General features: G+C 41.3%; 2 protein-coding genes across 8 annotated transcripts in view; one reads left to right on the top strand and one right to left on the bottom strand.

Moving 5' to 3' along the window:
• The first annotated feature begins 223 nt into the window (after window positions 1–223).
• LOC108702006 (gastrula zinc finger protein XlCGF17.1-like) overlaps window positions 224–23348 on the top strand; it is a 27111-nt gene continuing 3986 nt past the window's right edge. Inside the window, exons 1-2 of one of the 2 annotated variants that reach the window (XM_018237010.2) lie at window positions 224–613; window positions 1962–3379. In XM_018237010.2, the coding sequence (XP_018092499.1) occupies window positions 1984–3072 (1089 nt within the window). In that variant the 5' untranslated portion in view covers window positions 224–613; window positions 1962–1983 and the 3' untranslated portion in view covers window positions 3073–3379. Of the gene's footprint in view, window positions 614–1961; window positions 3380–22430; window positions 22517–23348 lie in introns of those variants that run through there. The other variant, XR_005964044.1, reaches the window with a different exon arrangement.
• st3gal2.2.L (ST3 beta-galactoside alpha-2,3-sialyltransferase 2, gene 2 L homeolog) overlaps window positions 20395–23348 on the bottom strand; it is a 23997-nt gene continuing 21043 nt past the window's right edge. For all 6 annotated transcript variants that reach the window (NM_001110730.1, XM_018233907.2, XM_018233906.2 and 3 more), the window contains 3 exons: window positions 22781–22826; window positions 22113–22232; window positions 20395–20654 (listed from right to left, as the gene is read on the bottom strand). In NM_001110730.1, the coding sequence (NP_001104200.1) occupies window positions 20487–20654; window positions 22113–22232; window positions 22781–22826 (334 nt within the window). In that variant the 3' untranslated portion in view covers window positions 20395–20486. The remainder of the gene's footprint in view (window positions 20655–22112; window positions 22233–22780; window positions 22827–23348) is intronic.

The following is a 23348-nucleotide window of genomic DNA, read 5'->3' as shown; positions in this document are numbered from 1 at the left end:
ACCTGTTCTAGCCTCTGATTTTACATTTGCCTATGCCTCTTGTGACTGTAATAAACCTGAGGACATCTGTCTTGTACAAATAAACTGATGCTCTTTTGTTTTATCATAAGAATCTCCATCTTTTCCTATTTTTATTGCACAGTAGCCTGAGAGTTGCAGTTGCACTACATCCTTCCTGAAATCTTCCACTTAGCGAAGGCCCTATCCTGAAGTGTCGAGTCACATGTAACCCATGCTCTTATCACTAGCTGGACCTTGACTCCTTTTGGTCTGTATAGCCCAAGTTAGCGTTACATACATACATTTATATTTATTTCTTTGTCTGCATGGCTTTCCCCTGCGTATGCCAGTTAAGGGACCAGATAGGGACTAAAACCCCATCCCTCAGCACCTGCCTGTCACATAACCTTCCCTTCATTTGCCCCAATAACATACAGTCTGTCTATTCAGAATGTTTGGGACTTGTAGTTTCCAGCTGCCGCTTATGGCTGGTCTGTGCTTGTGCTGAAACAACAAATCCCAGCATCCCGTGCCCTGAAAGGAACAGATCACATGGCAGGAAGTAACCAATTACTGCAGAGAGCGTCTGACTGAACAGCTGCTCTGCATCCAGGTAGGCCAGTTCTGAGGGGACTGGAGCTAATTGTCTGTGTGTGTTTGCTGCCTGGTTGGGATGTTCTGCACTGCACAGAGCCAGAGAGACAGACAGCCAAATGGCTTTAATGTAGAGTAGCCGAAAGTGCTTTGTAGGAGCTGCTTCTATTATTTATTTAATTGATTCAGTACACAGGGAAGGCTCAGATCATCTACAGTTTCTTTTATTGCTGAACAACAAGGCACTTCATTTACCCGCACATCAATGACCTGCCAATGAATAACTGTATTCATACAACTGAAAAGGGGTAAAGTAATAAAGGTGTGCACTTTGCCCTGGTCTAGTTACCCATAGCAACCAGCAGGTTGCATTAACTGGTCGCCTGTTATTGGTACCCCATAGGAGTGTGCGCTCCGTCCATTTGCAGCTTCAGTGGCGATAACAGTATTGCAGAGATAGGTGCACTTTAACATTAAGTAACTAACGCAATATCCATTTAGTCATTTTTAAATTTTTTTAAATTCACATTCTTTATTTTGCAGCTCTCATGATTGGAATTTCAAATATGATCGGGTTGCTAGGGTTTATGTACCATAGCAACCAGGCAGCAGAATGGAAAATAAGTAGAGGGTCTGGAAAGAGATAATGTAACCAGACTCACCTTTTTCATGGTTTGCACTTTTTTGCAGTGTAAATTTAAAGGGATTCTGATTTTTGTAATGTAGTTTTTATTTCTAAATTACACTGTTTACACTGTAAATAATACACTCTACAATATAAAATTTCATTCCTCAACCAGTAAGTGTAATTTTTTTTAGTTGTAATATTTGCCTGGTCATGTGCTTTCAGAAAGGGCCAGCACTTTAGGATGGAACTGCTTTCTGGCAGGCTGTTGTTTCTCCTACTCAATGTAATTGAATGTGTCTCAGTGGGACCTGGATTTTACTATTGAGTGCTGTTCTTATATCTACCAGGGAGCTGTTATCTTGTGTTAGGGAGCTGCTATCTGGTTACCTTCCCATTGTTCTGTTGTTAGGCTGCTGGGGGGAAAGGGAGGGGGTGATATCACTCCATCTTGCAGTACAGCAGTAAAGAGTGACTGAAATTCATCAGCACACAAGTCACATGACTGGGGGCAGGTGGGAAACTGACAATATGTCTAGCCCCATGTCAGATTTCAAAATTAAATATAAAAAAATCAGTTCGCTCTTTTGAGAAATGGATCTCTGTGCAGAATTCTGCTGGAGCAGCACTATTGACTGATGCGTTTAAAAAACATTTTCTTATGACAGTATCCCTTTCATGACAATTTTTTTGTTCTAAATGTTCCTTTATCTCCTTGTAATTTATTCTTCTTTCCTTTAAGTCGAATAACTGAGTTTTGGCCAATGGAAGAAATGGAGGATAAACTTTCTGATCAATCCCTTGGCAAAGAAACATCATGCAGTGACCATAGTGACTGTGTTCAGAAGCCTCTAGCGGAGCAGTCTTACTGTGTGGGGCCCCGTCTTACCGATAACAATCTGTATGATTCCAGAGAAGACTCTGTGTCTCAGCCAGTGCCTTCTGTTTATGAGTCCAGCCTGGACTGGGACACCCATGTAGCAGAAAACCTAGAACTTTTGAAATGTCAGGCTGGGGACAAAGTGACAGATGGGCGAAAGTATAGATCTCGTCATGGGCCTAAAGAATATGTGTGTCTGGACTGTGGAAAGATTTTCACTCACAGTTCTACACTTGCTACACATCAGAGGACACACACCGGAGAGAAACCATATGGCTGCACCAACTGTGGGAAGCGTTTCACGCGTAGTTCGACTCTATCCACACACCAAAGGATTCACACCGGAGAGAGACCGTATGGGTGTGCAGAGTGTGGTAAGTGCTTTATTCAAAGTTCCCATCTTGTCCTACACCAAAGGACTCACACTGGTGACAGGCCGTATGAGTGTGCAGAGTGTGGTAAATGCTTCAGTAACAGCGCACACTACGTCATTCACAAACGGACGCACACAGGCGAAAGGCCATACTCCTGTGTGGAATGTGGGAAAAGTTTCAGCAGCAAGTCCTATCTGGCCACGCACAAGAGACTTCATGCTGAAAACACCATCTTCATCTGCAATCAGTGCGGCAAAAGCCTGAGCAACCGGATAACGTATGCCAGCCACCTAAAGACGCACAATGCAAGCAAGCCTTTTGTGTGCAGTGAATGCGGGAGGTGCTTCAGCCGCAAGCTACAGCTCGTGCTGCACAAGAGGGTCCATACGGGAGAGAGGCCTTTTGTATGCGAAGACTGCGGGAAAAAATACACCCGCAAATCCTACCTTGTTGTACACAGGAAAACCCACACAGGGGATACACAAGTGTGCTGTGAATGCGGGAAGAGTTTTATAGGCAAGTTGGCACTAACAGCACATCGGCAAAGCCACTTGATAACTAGCCCAGAGACATCTTCATGCACTGTGAAAGAAGATTAGTGCAGAATTACAACTCCCAGGACACTCTGCTGGCTGCTTCATCTCTGTGTCCAGCTCAGCATTCTATGACCCTTTCAGTCTCATATTGTTTGCTTCTGGATGAGGAATATTTTTCCGTTTAGCTAGGACAGGGTTGACCAACACTAAATCTGGTGGGTGACAGATATAACAGTGTTGGTAGGTAGAGCACTTTACAAGAGCAGGTGTAACACCAGCTAATAGACACACAGGGGCAAAGTCACTAAAGCGCGAAGTGGCAAATTCGCCAGCGTGACGTCATTTCGTTACTTCACCGATTTACTAATGGGCGCTGGCGTAAATTCGCTAGCGAAGTGGACCTACTCTAGCGCTACTTCACACCCTTACGCCAGGCGAAGTTGCGCTATGGCGAAGGGACGTAACTACGCTAATTCACTAACTTGCGGATTTTCATGAACGTTACCTCTTGCGCCAGACTTGCCTTCGCCAACTGAGACCAGGCGAAGTGCAATAGAGTAGATAGGGCTTGCTTCAAAAAAAGTTGAAATTTTTTCTAAGTCCCAAAAAACGCTGGCGTATTTTCCTTTTTTAAGGGTGATTGGCTGAAAAAGATTGTACATTTTTTTGGGGGTACCCTCCTTCCCCCCCTACATTTCCTAACATATGGCGCCTAAACTATACAGTGGGCACACGTATAGGGCAAAATAACAACTCTATTTTATTTTATGAAGCTTTCCCAGGCTTGTGTAGTGTAATGTATTTGCTGCTACATATACGTCCATTGTACTTTAACTTGGCACTGTATGCAAATTAGGCATCACTAGCGTAACTTCGCTTTGCTTGACGAATTAACGCTAGCGCAACTTCGCATTTTAGTGAATTTGCGTAGCGCTGGCAAAACTACACCTGGCGAAGTGCAGCGGAGTGTGACGAAGCTGTCGTCGGCGCAACTTCGGATCTTAGTGAATTTGCCCCATGATGATATGTACCTTAATGCAACAGGTAAAAACACAGCATTGCATTTTTTATAGCCATGATGATTCTTTTCAGTATTGAATTGATTCTCAAATGCTGGATGTTGATTTTCAGTGCATAAAGCCGCCCATATTCAGTTATTGTGCAGTGCTACACAGTGGCTGGTCTGAGCTCATACTGTATTGCCTGTGTGTGCTCTGTGTACCCAGCTGTTGTGTATAACAGGGAAAGAAATGGTCTCATATAACATGAACCAAACCACCTAATTCAAGATTCCAGCAAACTGTAAAGAGTAACAATATGTGAACAGCAGCTCTTGTCATACAGGGTTTTTCTTTAATAAATCCAAATTTTTTGTATCCGCTGTGGCACTGTTTGCTAAACATTTTCCTTGCTTTAATTTTACCCAAAACCTTTTTTTTCCTTTTTTTTTTTTTTCAATATGCATAGTGTTTTCAACGCTTCTAAAGTTATTTGCATATAATAATTGCAACTGAAAGCAGTATGTATGAATCCCTTTCTGTTTTTTCTGTTCTTTGGTTCTGACTCTCTAGACCAGTGATCCCCAACCAGTGGCTCATGAGCAACATGTTGCTCCCCAACTCATTGGCTTTTGCTTCAAGTGGCCTCAAAGCAGGTGCTTAATTTTTGAATTCCTGTCTTGGAGGCAAGTTTTGGCTGCATAAAACCAGATGTACTGACAAACAGAATCTTCTGTAGGCTGCCAGTCCACATAGGGGCTGCTCAAAGCCCTCATTTGGAACCCACTGGGACTTTTGTTCATGCTTGTGTTGCTCCCCACCTTATTTATATTTGAATGTGGCTCACAGGTAAAAAAAGGTTGGGGACCCTTGCTCTGGACAGTGTAGCAGAAGTCAATTGTCCTCCATGTATTTTATAATCAGCTGCCTTCTGCTACATAGTTGCAGGGGTCAAAATCTGCACTAAATATAAACAGACAGATATCCTTTCAAAAGCGAATACGGGTATTTGACTTTTTATCCAAAATGCTTGCAACATGGGGTTTTCTGCATAATTTGGTCAATAGGCTTCAATAGGGATGAATTATAACGCAGTTACTGTTTTATTATTACAGATGAAAAAGGAAATCATTAATACAAATTTTAAATGATTTTATTGAAATGGAGATGGCCTTTCCATAATTCAGAGCTTTCTGGTTAATGAATCCCACCCCTGTACAAAGAATGTGCAATAAATGTATATTTAAAAGTTGCTTAGAAAACATTTCTTTCTTTCAGGTTCTGGTGATATTTCCTTTAAATGATTTTCTAAGCCCAGTAGTATTTACAGGCTCCGCAAATTACCAGGGCCATATTACCTGAAACACTATACAGCCTGCAGCTGTACTGACAGCAATTGTCATAAATTGATATTTGGGAAGAAGAGCTAGAAATCATTTAAGGCTGTTCAAGGGCAAGTAAACGTTAAAAAACTGTAATGTAAAGTAGTTGCTCAGGGTGAGCACTTTTGCAGTTTACATTAATTGGTTACTTTTTGAGTTTTAGGGCTTTTTTTATATTGGCAGTTTTTAACTGCCTGTATAATGAACTTTGTAACAAAAACAACACCTTCAGAAGGAAAACAGAGACATGTTCTGATGTTGCTCTGCTCAGGAAAGATCAGAAGTCTCAGATGCTCTTTCCCATTTCCTTCCTCCTTCCTGAGCAGGGACAACATTAGAACATGTCTCTGTTTTCCTTCCAAAATTATATTGCGTTGACTGTACAGTTAAAGGAACTAACCAACAGGTGGCACCATTGTTAAGTAATTCATTATATTGACAGTTAATAAAAATGTAAATAGCTCTGAAACTGAAAAAATAATTGACGTAATATTTAGAAAAGAAACCTGAGAAATTTTACATTCTGTTTTTTACAATTTACTTATCATTTCAATGTATGGCACATCGCATTCTAGGTGCATAGTCCTTGTGCAGAATTACCGGAAACTGGCACATACAGATTGCATCTATCCACTGATATCCATAATATAATTCATCTGTCTGTTTGATAAAATATGTGGCAGTCTGCTCACAAACAGGGGGTGCCGATGCTATCACTTTCCACTGTAGTCAGTTGGACTGACAGTTTGGATTTAGTGTGGTAAACTGTTTAAGTGGGATTTTATTTTAGAAATAAAATAGGAAGATTCTATAGGGTTTATTTATCAATGACACAAAACTGCCTGCATTAGTGCTCAGTACCCTTTGCACTTGTGGTGGTGAGACGCATCTCTGCTGGTTAACCCTTTAATGCTGAACCTGGCACAAGATACATGTAACATTTACTTTACACCTCCCTTGTGTCTCCTGGAGCATCCTAGCCAGGTGACACCTCTTTTTATTTATTCTCCCAGGTACAAGCTGTACTGAGCACAAAGACAGATGTTGCAACTCAACATGGAGCTTTGTTTTTTTTTTGTTTTTTTGCACAAATGTTTTACCTAAACTTGGAACGTTACCCATAACAAAATATGAATAACAACAAATTGTCTCCTCCTGCTCCTTCCCAACAGACTGTCTTTCTGCTATCTCTTCCTGGGTGTAAAAGTTAGGGCTGCCACCTTTTCTGGAAAAAAATACTGTCCTTCCTATATATTTATCTTTTTTCCCTATTAATAACATTGGGGTCAACCATCATTTTTACCAGCTAGGCCTGTAAAATACCAGCCAGGTGGCAACCCTGGTCACAGTCCCACCTCAAACCTACTCCTTCCAGGTGCTCCAGCATATCAAATTTCACAACTCCATTCAGTATAAATGTTGCTGCTAGATTTATTCACTTATCTCACTGCTTCACATCAGCTGCTCCCATATGCATATCCCTTCATATCTCTGCCTCAAGCTATTCCCTTCTCTGCAAACACTCGCTGAAGACCCACCTCTTTAGGGAAGCTTATTCCATGTATGTTGATTGATCAGATGTTAACTTGTGATAAGTCACCAATTATTTCTATATTCTTTATAGGTGTCAAATGTATCCCAACCCTTTAGATTGTAAGCTCTTGAAAGTAGGGCCCTCTGATCCTATTTTTACTCTGTAACCCTTGTTTGTTGAATGATTGTAAAACCCTTCTTTGTTTTAAATTAATGTAAAGCACTGCTTAACTTGTTGGCACTATTTAATGAAATGATGATGACTAAAAACCCCACCAGCCTGGGGTACAACTGTAGGAGCACCACATTGCAATTGCCTGTTTAAAGTCGGTCCAGGTGCCTATGTATTCTAGAGTGAAAACCAAACTTATAAGTAAAAAGCTGTCTTTTTGCTCTATAGTGTATGAACACCTGAACTGGGGCCTCTGCAAAGATCAGTAGAAGATTTTGGCATGCTGCTTCTATAGTGGTACCCCAGAACTATGCAGTTCTCGGCACCAGAGCACTGACCTGTGGTCTTAGATGTGGAGTTATAATCACAGGGGGTTGTTTAATATTTGGCACAACCCAGTGATTTTACTTTACCTTACAGCCAGGTATCCTACATTTTTTTAAATTAAAATATAGTTTTATTTACTAACATAGTAAAATACTTTTTGGAAACTACACGGGTCACTTAAATGTGTCAGTACTCCCATAAGCAGTGTCTAGTTTTAGTGAAGCATAGTGATGTGTGGATCTCAAAAACTGTGACCCGTACCCAGCCCTAAAGAACCCCCTACCACCCGAGCCCATGGGCCAACCCTATGATGCCTTTGCCGATTAAGACTAGTTAAAAATTAAATTGGAGAAGAGATATGCTATATATATCCTGGGGATATACTGGGGTAATGTTCCTTTGCAGTGTGGGTGGATGTTCTGTACTTTGTGTCAATTCCAAACTCAGGATAAGTGATATACCAATGGGAGGGAATCGTAGGAGGGATGCTATTAGAGATAAGAGCTTTACAACTATATAGCTAGAATAAAAACTTCAGGAACAACTCCTTCAGACATGTGTAATTGCAATGCTCACTGTCTCCATACTCCTGTAATTTGCATGTTGAAGCAAAGTGGAAGCAGCTGGCCTTGTAGCGCAAGATCAATAACCGAGTTGCGATCAAATGCAGGGTCCTTTGTGTATAGCACAAAATGTTGAGATTTGCACTTGTGTTCATAAATAATGCTTCAAAGTCAGAAGGTCAAATAGAGCGATAGCTACACAAATTGCACAGTCACTTAAAGGGATTCTGTCATGGGAAAAAACTTTTTTTTCAAAATGAATCAGTTAATAGTGCTGCACCAGCAGAATTTTGCGCTGAAATCCATTTCTCAAAAGAGCAAACAGATTTTTTTATATTCAATTTTGATCTGACATGGGACTAGTCAATTTCCCAGCTGCCCCAAGTCATGTGACTTGTGCTCTGATAAACTTCAATCACTCTTTACTGCTGTACTGCAAGTTAGAGTGATATCACCCCCTCCCTTTTCCCCCCCCCAGTAGCCAAACAAAAGAACAATGGGAAGGTAACCAGATAACAGCTCCCTAACACAAGATAACAGCTGCCTGGTAGATCTAAGAACAACACTCAATAGTAAAAACCCATGTCTCACTGAGACACATTCAGTTACATTGAGAAGGAAAAACAGCAGCCTGCCAGAAAGCATTTCTCTCCTAAAGTGCAGGCACAAGTCACATGACCAAGGGCAGCTGGGAAATTGACAAAATGTCTAGCATCATGTCAGATTTCAAAACTGAATATAAAAAAATCTGTTTGCTCTTTTGAGAAATGGATTTCAGTGCAGAATTCTGCTGGAGCAGCACTATTAACTGATGCGTTTTGAAAAAAAAACATGTTTTCCAATGACAGGATCCCTTTAAGAGTGTTAGATCAAAGTTATTAAGGATTAAATCAGAGTTGAGAAATAGACTTAAAATTAATAGAAGAAATTAGAAGTAAAATAAAGTAGATCCTGCAGATGTGATGTTTCTTCTTTTGAAATGAGGACTGTTAGTTGTGTCTGTGCTAGAAGTTGTTTTTCTAGAAGAGTCAGCACTAGAAGTCTCATCCTTATTCCCTGTAAAGTCATTCATTCTGGATGCTTCTTTGTTGACCTTCTGCCTACCCCTAGTTCCAACTCTGCCATTCTGTAAACAGGAGAGCATATTCCAGCATATGTGAGGGCCAGGTCAAGGCACAGGCATCCTATTACCCTAGGTTTGTACCTCAGACTGTTGTTAGTAATGTGAAGAACACAGGAAGAAATAAAGTTGGGAAACTTGATGAAATCTTGTAAAAATTTTAAGCTATCACATTCCTCAATAAAGGTATGGGACCTGTTATCCAGAATGCAAAAGACCTGGGGTTTTCCAGATTATGGATCTTTCCTGTAATTTGGATCTTCATACCTTAAATCTACTTGAAAATCATGTAAACATTAAATAAACCCAATAGGTTGGTTTTGCTTCCAATAAGGATTAATTACATCTTAGTTTGGATCAAGTACAAGCTACTGTTTTATTATTACAGAGAAAAAAGAAATCATTTTTAATCATGTGGATTATTTGGATAAAATTGAGTCTATGGGAGAAGGGCATTCCATAATTTGGAGCTTTCTAGATACGTTTTCTGGATAACAGATCCAGTGCTTACATAGTGATTTGGATGTGTGATGCGGAAAAGAGGAACTAAGTTTATTATTTGGAAAATAGAAGAGAGGGGCAACGCTTTTGAAAGAATGTCAGTGTTGAATGAATAAAAGATGCCAGTAGCTGCGTATTTACTATGCAGATCCCATTGTTCTTTAGCCACAAAACATATGTAACAACTCACAGTGGTCCCCACTCCAAGAATCTCCTTGAGCCTAACCAATTCCCTATACTACCGTATTGTTTGAAGGGTAGACACTCAAAGAGAAATCCTCCATGCAGTTATAGTTCAAAAAGTATTTATTGAAGTACCGACATGGATTACAGCCTGTGATATCCACTCCCTCATGCTCAATGCTTGGGACAGAGCACCCGAGCCTCCTCATATATGTGGTGAGTCTCTTTAAAAAAAACAGTTTTTGATGATATTGAGTCCCTATACTAGCAGCATTAACACAGCAGGGTACTAACGCTTCCTGGCCTCCTCATTCAAGTCTCTGACTGCTTTACTAACTACCCTGATCCTGCCTAAGTGACTCTTACAGACCTAGCCTTGAACTTACTTCACCTATTCTGGGACCTTCCTCCATTCCAGGCCCTGTGGAGTACACTACACCTCATCCTACAAGCGGGGAATCTAAAGAGGCTGCGTGCTTCCTTTGTTACAGATAATGGCATCTACTGGCCACTTACTGACCTGCTAGTTTAACACTGGATAAGGAAACAGCTTCCCATCTATACTAAGTACCACACAGGGGACTGCCTGGGACTAAAATTTCTGTCCCCTACCCGTATAGATAGTTGCATTCAATAGTGGATGACTGCTTATTTTTCCCCTTGGGTTTACAATGGTGCTCAAATATATATATCTCAAATAACCCCTACCTCGGCTTAAATATAAAAATAGAGAAAATACATGAAAGTACTATTTCAATTGTCCCATTCAGACACATCTGGAACTTGTCTAGTCCTTTGTTTAAGTTGATCGTGAGGAGCAGCGATGCATCTCGAATGCCTGGTCATTCCTCTACAGCAAAAGATACCCGGGGGGAGGACATTTCATAAAACATTGCAACAAAAATCTCAAAAGTGAGAAGGAGCACCCTCTTAGGCAGTGGCGTAACTAAGAAGCCCGGGCCCCCAGCCAGGCCCCCTCCCATTGAATTTGTGCCCCTTTTTCTGTGTCCCTCGTGCTGTGCACACACTTGCGCTCAAATTCTTCAACCCTCCTGCCCTGCAATTGCACCCCCGGTAGTTATTCCACTGGCACTAGACGCTATATGCATTAACCCCTGACAGGCTGTACTAACCTGATATCTTACAGTCACAATATAAAATAGCACACATAAGCAGATATATTTGCAGCTAGGTGCTTATGCTGGATTATACTATATATGTTTCATGCCCCTGTGTGCCCCTTTTCCAGTGTACCCTTGGATAAATTTAAAAAAAAAAAAACTACATGGGGCCAAAATTATGTTGAATGATCCAATAAAACTACCTTGTTGCGTGGAAGGAGTGTGAGGAGATGGTTAGATCCCACCCATAGGGTGCCCCTCATGTATGCAGTAGCGCAAACAGTGCTGCACAGGCACAACTCCTTCCACTGCAGTTGCACTGCACCATCCAGTGTCGGACTGGGACACCAGGGGCCCACCCAAAATTCTTAGACCAGGGAACCACGAAAAAACATTAGACCAGATGCCCACTTAGTACTAATATTCTTCCTCTCCTCACCCAACCTCTATTCTCCTAGTCTCTTTTCTTTACATACTATAATCTATTAATCCATATATTTAGCCTTTATTCTCATAGAAATATCACAAAGAAAGATTCCTGATGCACAGATCTGCAATTTTCAGACACACATAGCCCATCCCTTTACAATCCAGGCCAACACAGGCCGAGTATGAGAAGGGACTTTAAGGCCCGATCCTCCTTAGCTATTGTCAGAGGTGCTGTTGGGGGGCTGCACTGGGGGACGTGATTTCATCAATGGCAAGGAAAGTCATGGGGAGCCCAGCCACAGCACATGTATGAGAGATTCTGTGCACTGTGGTGTGTAGTGCTGAGCCACACATGACGTTGTATACCACAGGCCACTCTCCCCAGCTGCTCCACAAGACTCACAAAAGGGGTCCTGGTTCCCCCATATTAATGCCAGAAATGCAAAGTTGCCCAGAGGGGTTGGCCATCACCATGTATTTTTGCTTCAGATATACACAGTTAATAAGGGTTTCTGTCATTATATGACCCATAGTGGGGCTTTTACTGATTTAAATATGATTTACACTTGTGTTTGTAAAGTTTTCTATAAACTCTGAAGCACCAAAAGGCCATTACCGTATATACTCGAGTATAAGCCGTCCCGAGTATAAGCCGAGGTACCTAATTTTACCTCCAAAAACTGGGAAAGCTTATTGACTCGAGTATAAGCCGAGGGTGAGAAATGCAGCAGCTTCTGGTAAGTTTCAATCTCGTTTTTGGATGACTATTCTTAGGCGCCGGCTACTATTCTAAGGCGCCGGCGAATATTCTTAGGCACCGGCTACTATTCTAAGGCACCGGCGAATATTCTTAGGCGCCGGCTACTATTCTAAGGCGCCGGCGAATATTCTTAGGTGCCGGTTACTATTCTAAGGCGCCGGCGAATATTCTTAGGCGCCGGCTACTATTCTAAGGCGCGTTTTTGCGCTTGATCCGAGTATAAGCCGAGGTAGAGTTTTTCAGCATATTTTGGGGGCTGAAAAACTCGGCTTATACTCGAGTATATACGGTAGGTACATGAATGGAATAATCACTTTGGCCGATAGATAAATCTCAAATAGTTTTTGACTATTTTGAGTAATATTAATTAAGATTAAAACAACAGTTAGGAAAGCTAATGATTAAAAAAAATGGCGTGAAGTAGATCATGTAGATCTAATGTTTCTTCTTTTGGACTGAGGACTGTAGTTAGAAGGTATGTTAGGGTTAAGGAAGAATCAGTAATGTATTCCAATACTTAATTTATCAGTATCCGCATTGACTCAATGCCGTCCACAACCCCTACACTAATAACAGACCAAAAAAATAATAATGAGAAGTTGATTTATGGGTTGTGGGGAGTATTTTTGTCTCCTGTCATGTAATCTATGGAAAATGTTTCATCTGGATGATGAGGGAAGGTTTCTGTTTTGCTGTTTTGTGTCTATTCCCTGCTGGCCACAAAAATGGGCGTGGTCAAGAAAAATTTCACCGCACTGCATGCGCCAAATCTTTTTCTCCCTCTTTCTGTTTCCATAATGTTGGGGGGTGTGCTGGCTAACATGTGCTTTATTAGTTCTCCGAGGGGGAGGAGGCCCCCATGTTTGTCTGCAGGGGGACCTCCCAAACTCTAGTTTGGCAGTGGATTCTGTTAGTAGTTCTGGCACATCTTATAGAAACTTGTTCTATAGTCCAAATCAAAAAGCAAATTGTGTGCAAAAAAGTGCCCAAAAGCTGTACCATGGGGCTCGGGGCACAGGACTTGGGACATAGCACCTGGGTCATCAGTATATATGGGTGAGCATTTGCCTAATATATGGCAAAGGTTTACCTTGCTTTGTATAAGCAACAGACTCGGGACTGGGCAACCGGGTCTCTGTATATTCCAGAGTGACAGAAAGATTAATATGGCAGCTCCCTTACATTAACAAATACTTGCAGAGTATTTTCAGAGTCCTATTTACTAATGTTCGCAGTCAAAGGGAAAAAAAAAACGGCAACAAAACTCATGCAACTTTTTTGTCGAATAGTAGCTTATAAAAGGAGAAGGACAGGCTCTATTTACTTGGGGTGCCAAATGTTAGGCACCCCCAATGCCACTGCTTTTATCTTGTCGTGTGTTTTAGGGTATGCAAGGAACTGGCCCTGGCATAATATAAATTAATATGCGTCGACAATCACTTTTAATGAGCTTCCCCAAACACAAACACCCTCTGACTATGGTTGGAAGGAGTGTCATACAGTCCATGAATATTATGTGGAAATGCGGTTGTGATATCCATTGTCAGGTGCTCTAATTCGTTTTTTTTTATTGCAGTTATGTCATCGATAGATTGTTCTTTTGTTCTTAATTTAGTGCATCAGTCACCTGGCCTTGCTCCCATGCTCATAAAACAATCATTTCTGTATCTGTATCGGAACTGCAATCTCTGCATTCCAAAGAGAAGTACAGAGACCTCCAGCTACTTACACAATGCAGGTTGCAAAGTGCAAAATAATAATAATACCTGGGAGGCGGCGGGCGCATTATTACACCTGCCTTTTTAAAACTTTGTACACTGTGTCCTGCATTGCAGATAATCTCTATGAACTGAACCTTTGCCTCTTGAAGTTACTCAGTGTAAGTCAAAATGATCAAGATATTATTTAGTTGGTTGTGACATTTTACAAGTAGGGGGATAGATTCGATATAGCTATTATCTATTTGCTGACGCGATACATACAGTCAAAATTTTGGGAACCCCTCTCAGCCTGCATAATAATTTACTCCCCTTTCAACAAAAAAAGGTAACGGTGGTATGTCTTTCATTTCCTAGGAACATCTGAGTACTGGGGTGTTTTCTGAACAAAGATTTTTAGTGAAGCAGCATTCAGTTGTATGAAATTAAATCAAATGTGAAAAACTGGCTGTGCAAAAATTTGGGTACCCTTGTAATTTTGCTAAATTGAATGCATGTAACTGCTCAATACTGGTTACTGGCAACACCAAATTGGTTGGATTAGCTCATTAAGCCTTAAACTTCATAGGCAGGTATGTAAAATCATGGGAAAGGGTATTTAAAGGAACAGTAACAGTAAAAAAAATGAAAGTGTTTTAAAGTAATGAAAATATCATGTATCATCTGTGGGTTCTGGCAAATGCCAGAGGGGCTGCTATAAGGTGCCATAGAAAGTGAGTATTTAGTGGGCTGGTGGGGGCTGTTTGGGCCTCTGTGTGGGCTGATTGGGCATCTGTGTACCTGAAATGCCAGGGCCTATTTTGACTCTCAGTCCGGACCAGTTGCCCTGCACTGGTAAAACTGATCTGTTTGCTTCAGCAACACTACTATAGTTTATATTAACAAGCTGCTAAATAACAATGGCGGTCGTTTGTAAAAGGCTATATGGCACAGGTTAAATAGTAGATAACAGATAACATTATGTTCTACAGAGCTTATCTGCTATCGGCTGTGTAACCTGAGCCTTTTCTCCTTTGAATAACGGCCTCATGGCTACACAGCAGCTTATTTATATAAACAATAGTAGTGTTTCTGAAGCAAACACACCAGTTTTACCAGTCCAGAGCAACACTGTATTATATTTGCATTACAATTTTATTTTTTGTTGTTACTGTTCCTTTAAGGTGGCCAATTGCAAGTTGTGCTTCTGTTTGACTCTCCTCTGAAGAGTGACAGCATGGGATCCTCAAAGCAACTCTCAAAAAATCTGAAAACAAAGATTGTTCATTGTCATGGTTTAGGAGAAGGCCACAAAAAGCTATCTCAGAGGTTTAAACTGTCAGTTTCAACTGTAAGGAATGTTATCAGGAAATGGAAGGCCACAGGCACAGTTGCTGTAAAATCCAGGTCTGGCAGGCCTAGAAAAATACAGGAGCAGTATATGCGGAGGATTGTGAGAATGGTTACAGACAACCCAAAGGTCACCTCCAAAGACCTGCAAGAACATCTGGCTGCAGATGGTGTATCTGTACATCGTTCTACAATTCAGTGCAATTTGCACAAAGAACATCTGTATGGCAGGGTGATGAGAAAGAAGCCCTTTCTGCACTCACGCTACAAGCTTATTTAGACAAGCCACAGTCATTTTGGAACAAAGTGCTTTGGACTGATGAGATAAAAATTGAGTTATTTGCATTTGCATGGCAGAAGAAGAACACCGCATTCCAAGAAAAACACCTGCTACCTACTGTCAGATTTGCTGGAGGTTCCATCATGCTGTGGGGCTGTGTGACTAGTTCAGGGACTGAGGCCCTTGTTAAAGTTGAGGGTCGGATGAATTCAACCCAATATCAACAAATTCTTCAGGATAATGTTCAAGCATCAGTCACAAAGTTGAAGTTACACAGGGGTTGGATATTCCAACAAGACAATGACCCTAAACACACTTGGAAATCTACAAAGGCATTTATGCAGAGGGACAAGTACAATATTCTGGAATGGCCGTCACAGTCCACCGACTTGAATATCATGTAAAATCTACGGGATGATTTGAAGCAGACTATCCATGCTCGGCAGCCATCAAATTTAACTGAACTGGAGAAATTTTGTATGGATGAAAGGTCAAAAATACCACCATCCAGAATCCAGACACTCATCAAAGGCTATAGGAGGCGTCTAGAGGCTGTTACATTTATGCACCTGTTTAATTTTGTTATGATACATATTTTCTGTTAATCCAATAAACTTTGTCACTGCTGAAATACTACAGTTTCCATAAGGCATATTATATATTTAAAGGAAGGTGCTACTTTGAAAGCTCAGCCAATAATAAACAAAACTCCAAAGAATTAAGAGGGGTTCCCAAAATTTTTCATATGACTGTATAATCAGTCATCATGATTTCTGGCTCATGGTGGGGATCTTTTTGTTAATAAAAGCAACCTAATGTCGCCTAATGATCTAATCACTGGACTATGGAGCATTTTCACAAATGAGGGCCATGGCACAGATAGGACTTGCTGTAGTGGGAATTATCTGTTTGTGGCCAATCTCTGATGTCAGACAATTGACCTAAATCTTGTTTCCAGCAATGGCGGCGGCTGTTGTATGGCTAAAGATCTTGGTGGTGTACTTGGTACTTTTAAATGCAAGAGCAAGTGGGTGGTTGAAGTAAAGCCTGACATAGAACTTCTTGGGGAATGTGTCAAGAAACAAGAGCCAGTCCATTGATCCAGAAGATGGCAGTAGAGTGTGAGTTATATCTCGACAGAGGATCCATCACAGCGCAGAAGAGATGCCTATAAACCCAGCTCCCAATACTGTATAAATTCACATTATCACATAACACCCTATAGAAAAGAGGTTTTTAAGCACTTTTTCACTTAGACCTTTCTTTGATCCTCATTATTTAGCAGCCCTCCCAGATTTCTTTTCCTTGTGCCTTTCTCTCCCCATATATTATTCTATTCTCCTGTTTTATGGGGTTATTTACCTTAATGTGGGTGACTTGGTAAATGGTGACTTGGTAAATCTGTGACCATAAACTTGTACCTAAAATCCCCTGATTCTGAAAATATGATGCACTTGCACCAATACTTAAGTACTTATGAAACAGGGGACTAGATATTGTACATTGGTTAATCCACTTCCATTCCTCTTTGTATTTTTGTATTTTAGCAGAGCTATTCTGCAGGAAGGAAAGCCAAACATCCATGAGGTTGGCTCACTCTAACACCTGCCCCTTTAAAGGAGAACTAAACCCTAAAAATTAATATGGCTAAAAATGCCTTGTTTTATATAATGACCTTATTGCACCAGCTTAAAGTTTCAGCTACCCAATAGCAGCAATGATCCAGGACTTCAAACTTGTCACAGGGGGTCACCATCTTGGAAAGTGTCTGTTACACTCATATGGGCTCTGAGCAGCTGTAGAGAAGCTAAGTTTAGGGGTCGTCACAAATTATCAAGATGAAAATAAGGTTGACCTGTAATATAAGCTGATGCTACAGTGTTAATTATTCAATTCTGATGTGAATTGCACTGGTTTCTGTACTGCCATGTAGTAATTATCTGTATTAATTACTAATCAGCCTTATATTGTGACATTTCTATTCTATGTGTACTGTATATTGTGAGTGGGTCCCTAAGCTCAGTAAGTAACAGCAGCACAGAGCATGTGCAGTGAACCAGCAGAAAAGACGATGGGGAGCTACTGGGGCATCTTTGGAGACACAAATCTTCCCTAATAAAGGGCTGTGGTTGCCTTGGGCCGGTACAGAAGCCCAAAGCCTCCTTCTTAAAGGGATCCTGTCATCAGAAAACATGTTTTTTTCAAAACGCATCAGTTAATCGTGCGACTCCAGCAGAATTCTGCACTGAAATCCATTTCTCAAAAGAGCAAACAGATTTTTTTATATTCAATTTTGAAATCTGACATGGGGCTAGACATTTTGTCAATTTCCCAGCTGCCCTTGGTCATGTGTCCCATGACAGTATCCAAAGGAACAGCAATGTCAAAAAATAAAAGTGTTTTAAAGTAATGAAAATATAATGCAGTGTTGCCCTGCACTGGTAAAACTGCTGTGTTTGCTTAAGAAACACTACTATTGTTTATATAAATAAGCTGCTGTGTAGCAATGGGGGCAGCCATTCAAAGGAGATTACACAGCAGATAGCAGATAAGCTCTGTCTGTCTAATGGTGTTATCTGTTATACATTAGTTAACCTGTGCCATATAGCTTTCCGCCATTGCTCCACACCAGCTTGTGTATATGAACTATAGTAGTGTTTCTGAAGCAAACAGATCAGTTTTACCAGTGCAGGGCAACAGTACATGATATTTTCATTACTTTAAAACACTTACATTTTTTGGTGTTACTGTTCCTTTAAGTTAGGCTTTAGTTCTTGGCCACACACACACACACGATATTCGGCTCATGTATGGCGGGAGACGAGACAACTGTTATAGACAAAACACTCGGATATTGGTTGTCTCATCAATCAGTTAAGGTGGAAAATTTTTTTTTTTTTTCCTCTCTGTCACTAACTGGGAACAGACACTATGGCTGGGAGCTGTGGATCGGAGAACTGGTACCCAGCCTCTAACTGGCCAGTGCTATTCCATGCTTATTTCCATGTGCTCCTTGCTTTAAAGGATGGAAAGCTCCCTATTGCAGTCTCACGTGCTTAGTGCAGCATAGATTAAACACAAACTTGGGAACATAGATTCTAATGTCAGGGATCCACCGCACTGAAAAAGTAACAACCAACCTTGGTGATCTAGATTATTATAGCAACGTTTTAAAAAGTTTGTGTATTTATAGTGCTATACAAGTATCTGATATTTCATTTAAATTGTAATTACTTTTTCTGCTGATAAGGTTTAAGCTGAAGCAATCATTACTCAAACAGCTTTTGTGTAATGTTCCTGCTATTGTATTGTAATGATCAATGTCTAAATAGTTATTCAATCAATCGAAATCCTGTGCCTGTGTTGCTCTACTAGATGGACATCCCGGAATGTCATCTGTATGTCATCTAAAGTAGTGACTGCTACAACAATAATTTGGGGTGAGTGCTTATTTGTGCCCTGGGTACCCGTGGAACTATAGCAGGGTGACTGTTACCCCAATGCAGTGTCGGACTGGGGGGCCCGGGGCCCACCGGGACTTCTGTCCAGGGCCCCCCTTGCTGCGCCGCACCTTACCCTGCAGTGCGCTCCCTTCCTTCTGTGCAGTGCGCATGCGCAGACGGTGCGATGCTGGCGCGCATGCGCAGACGGTGCGGTGCTGGCGCGCATGCGCAGACGGCGCGGCGCTCCGGTTTTTTTATTTATTTTACATAACACGATTGGGGTCTGGCCCGGCGGGGGCCCATGACGGGTCGGGGCCCACCGGGTTTTTTCCCGGTTTCCCGCCGGGCCAGTCCGACCCTGCCCCAATGTTTCTACATACCTGTAACCTTGTTATGAGCTAAGGGGGCCCAGCCGAAAGGCCTGTTAGAATGAGATTTAGGGTGAGTGCTTATTTGTGCCCTGGGTACCCCTGGAACTATAGCAGGGTGACTGTTACCCCAATGTTTCTATATATCTGTAACCTTGTTATGAGCTAAGGGGGCCCAGTCTGAAGGCCAGTTAGGGTGAGATTTGGAGTAAGTGCTTATTTGTGCCCTGGGTACCCCTGGAACTATAGCAGGGTGACTGTTACTCCAATGTTTCTATATATCTGTCACCTTGTTATGAGCTAAGGTGGCCCAGCCTGAAGGTCAGTTAGGGTGAGATTTGGAGTAAGTGCTTATTTGTGCCCTGGGTACCCCTGGAACTATAGCAGGGTGACTGTTACTCCAATGTTTCTATATATCTGTCACCTTGTTATGAGCTAAGGGGGCCCAGCCTGAAGGTCAGTTAGGGTGAGATTTGGGGTGAGTTTAATTGGCCTGGGTACCCCTGGAACTATAGCAGGATGACTGTTGCCCCAATGTTTCTATTTATCTGTAACCTTGTTATGAACTAAGGTGGCCCAGCCGGAATGCCTACCCCTTGTCCCCCACTACCTGCAAGTCTCTTAAAAATGGTACCCCCCTCAGACTCGTTGGTTTGCTCATACACAGGGAGGATTTCCAGCATTGTCCAATATTGTCACCTTGTTATGAGCTAAGGTGACCCAGCCTGAAGGTCAGTTAGGGTGAGATTTGGAGTAAGTGCTTATTTGTGCCCTGGGTACCCCTGGAACTATAGCAGGGTGACTGTTACCCCAATGTTTCTATATATCTGTAACCTTGTTATGAGCTAAGGGGGCCCAGCCTGAAGGCCAGTTAGGGTGAGATTTGGGGTGAGTGCTTATTTGTGCCTGGGTACCCCTGGAACTATAGCAGGATGACTGTTGCCCCAATGTTTCTATTTATCTGTAACCTTGTTATGAGCTAAGGTGGCCCAGCCGGAATGCCTACCCCTTGTCCCCCACTACCTGCAAGTCTCTTAAAAATGGTACCCCCCTCAGACTCGTTGGTTTGCTCACACAGGGACGATTTCCAGCATTGTCCAATACCATTGTCTGCTCCACAAAATTGAAAAGAATTTTGTACAAAGAACAGCACCAAAATGAAAGTTCTATTTCTGTATTTATTAACAAAGTACAAAATAATACCAAAATATTACATTCTTTCTGTTTCTTGTTTCTGTGAACATTTAGGTTTATTTGTAAAGTTTTAGCCTTCCTTCTTCCACTAATTCTGTTATGAGCTCAGACTCAAACTCTGCATTGTGTACTCCTGTCCAGCGAAATGCTCCTGCAAATCTGTTCCTTTCCCAGTAGTGGTGCCAGTTGCCGTGTTGATCAGCGCCAAAGCCAAACACAGATATCTAGAGAAATTGCAACATGAAAGCTATCATTTTACTTTTGTGCACAACTTTCAATCGCAGGGTCAAATATTTTTATTCAGTTCAAACTTCAGTGGTTTTTGGAAAGCTATGCTAATGCATAATGCATAGGTATTTTTCATAATAAAGCTAAGACATTTCATATGGCAGAATAAGATATCATAGCCCATAGGATACAGATATGTTTGACGATACAGGTAACCTAGATCTAAGACTATAGAATATATAGAAGTTTGAAAGCACAGTTAAAACAATCTATAGGATAATGATATGTTTGAAGGTAAAGCTAGCACAGTTCATAAAGAATGATATTACGGTAGAGCTAAGACAACCCTGCTGGGATAGCTAAAAATAAAGCTCATAACACACAAGATATTTAATGTTAAAAAGTTCATATGGTATAGAGGTGTTTGATGGTAGAACTAAGACAGTCCATAGTATATACCAGGGGTCCCCAACCTTTTTCACCCGTGAGCCAGATTCATATGTAAAAAGAGTTGGGGAGCAACACAAGCATGAAAAAGTCGCTTGGAGTGCCAAATACGGACTGTGATTGCCTATTTGGTAGCCCCTATATGGATTCCCAGCCTACAGGAGACTGTACTTGGCACCATACTTAGTTTTTATGCAATTAAAAATTTCTTCCAAGCCTTGAATTCAAAAATAAGCACCTGCTTTGAGGACACTGAGAGCAACATCCAAGCGGTTGGAGAGCAACATGTTGCTCAGGAGCTACTGGTTGGGGATCACTGGTATATACAGTAGATATATTTGAGGGTAGAGCCAAGACAGTCCATAGGGAATAGATGCGTTTGATGGAATAGTTTAAAGAGCTCATGATACACAGATGTATTCAAAGTAGAGCAAACACAGTTCATTTGGAACAGATATGTTTGATGGTAGAGCCAAGACAGTACAGAGGGAATATATATGTTTGATGGGATAGCTGAAAGAGCTCATTGGACACATATCATTAATGGTAGAGCTAAAAAAGTTCATATGGAATGCTTGATGGTAGAGCTAAGACAGTCCATAGTGTATAGGAATGTTTGATGGTAGAACCAAGATAGTCCAGAGGGAATAGATATTTTTGATGGGATAGATGAAAGAGCTCACTGGACACATATCATTAATGGTAGAGCTAAAACAGTTCACATGGAATGCTTGATGGTAAAGACAGTCCATAGTGAATAGGAATGTTTGTCTGATGGTAAAGCTAAGACAGTCCATAGTGTATAGATATGTTTGAGGGCAGAACTAAGACAGTCCATAGTATATAGATATTTTTGAGGGCAGAGCTAAGACAGTCCATAGAGAATAAATATGTTTGATGGGATAGCTAAAATAACTCATAAGATACAGATATATTTAATGGCACAGGTAAGACATTCCACTTCACTTGGCATAGATATGTTTAATGGCATGATAGTCTATCCTCACCTCATCACAGATATGTAACGCAAAGACCAGGGCCAACATTCCAGTAGATGGATATTTCCCATGATGGTTAGTCCAGTTGTCATGGACATATTTAAAAAAAGAGGGGTTAAATATCAAGACCTAAAGAAAAAGAAATTTAGGAAAATGAACACCAGTGAATATTCAAAACTACTAGTGCACATAAAGAGGTTTTGAGCTAAGGCTGTGTTCTGTAGTCTCCCTCTACTGTCCCTCCTGCATGTTTTCCTAGAACTCCTAGCACTGGAAAGTGGGAGTAAAAGCAATTCCAGAAATTAAATTACTTTTGTTTGGTTACAGGTGCTGTAGAGGTGAACTTTGTTCTGCAGCCCTGGGCATACTGGTGGCTCCGTAACTTTGGGGCTGCTCTCCCGCTCCGCTGCAAGGTTGGTAGTTTGTGTGATATTAACAGGTAAATGCTTATTGACAGTCTTGGAGACATTCATGTTACTTCAAGTGACTGCCACAAGCATGCTTTTATACTGTATATCTGTGAGACACCTGACCAAATACTGCATTGCACTGTGGGCCAAAAACTCAAAAACCATTGTGCTATATTATAATTATTTGTGCAAGTCATTTGGGGACATATGTTATGTTCTCTCCACGTGCTTTCATAATACTGCCTATAAAAAAAACATAGCACTCACCTTATCTTTATCAGCCTGGATAAATTTCTTCACTCGCTTGTAAGTGCTGAAAAGGAAAGACTCACAGTTAGTGTATTACACTTCCAACCTACTGTATATGGTGCTGTCCTGTATGATCCCAATAATATTCTTTTCATCAAAGCCTGTGCCTGCATTCTTTATAAAACCCGCTAGGCAGAGGAGCATTCTGGCACCCGGTGTTGGCAGCGTATGTGGAGACCTGCTGTAGTTGGAGTGGTGTTTTACACACTCGCGGCTTTAATGGGTATCAGATCACTCCATTGCCATATTTCTTTTTTTTGTGATTACAGGCTCCCACGAAAGGGTAAATGACAGGGGTAAGGAGAGGGAGCTTTCACAAAATAAAACATAAGGTTTTTATCTTTAAAAACTGTCCAGAATGTATAAACATCCAGTGCTGGGAACACCCCCACGCATTCCTGCAATCATTCTTATGGCTATCAGAGAGATGGCTGGAGCTTGGACATGGGAGGGGAGCATGGAGACTGTTAGGGCAGAACAAGTAATACTGTCCATAACAAGGCATTGTCTTAATTCTATTTAGAAA

Source organism: Xenopus laevis, chromosome 9_10L (assembly GCF_017654675.1).
Source record: "Xenopus laevis strain J_2021 chromosome 9_10L, Xenopus_laevis_v10.1, whole genome shotgun sequence".
Lineage (NCBI taxonomy): Eukaryota > Metazoa > Chordata > Amphibia > Anura > Pipidae > Xenopus > Xenopus laevis.
The sequence above is the reverse complement of the archived record's forward strand: the minus strand, read 5'-3'. Positions and strand labels throughout refer to the sequence as shown.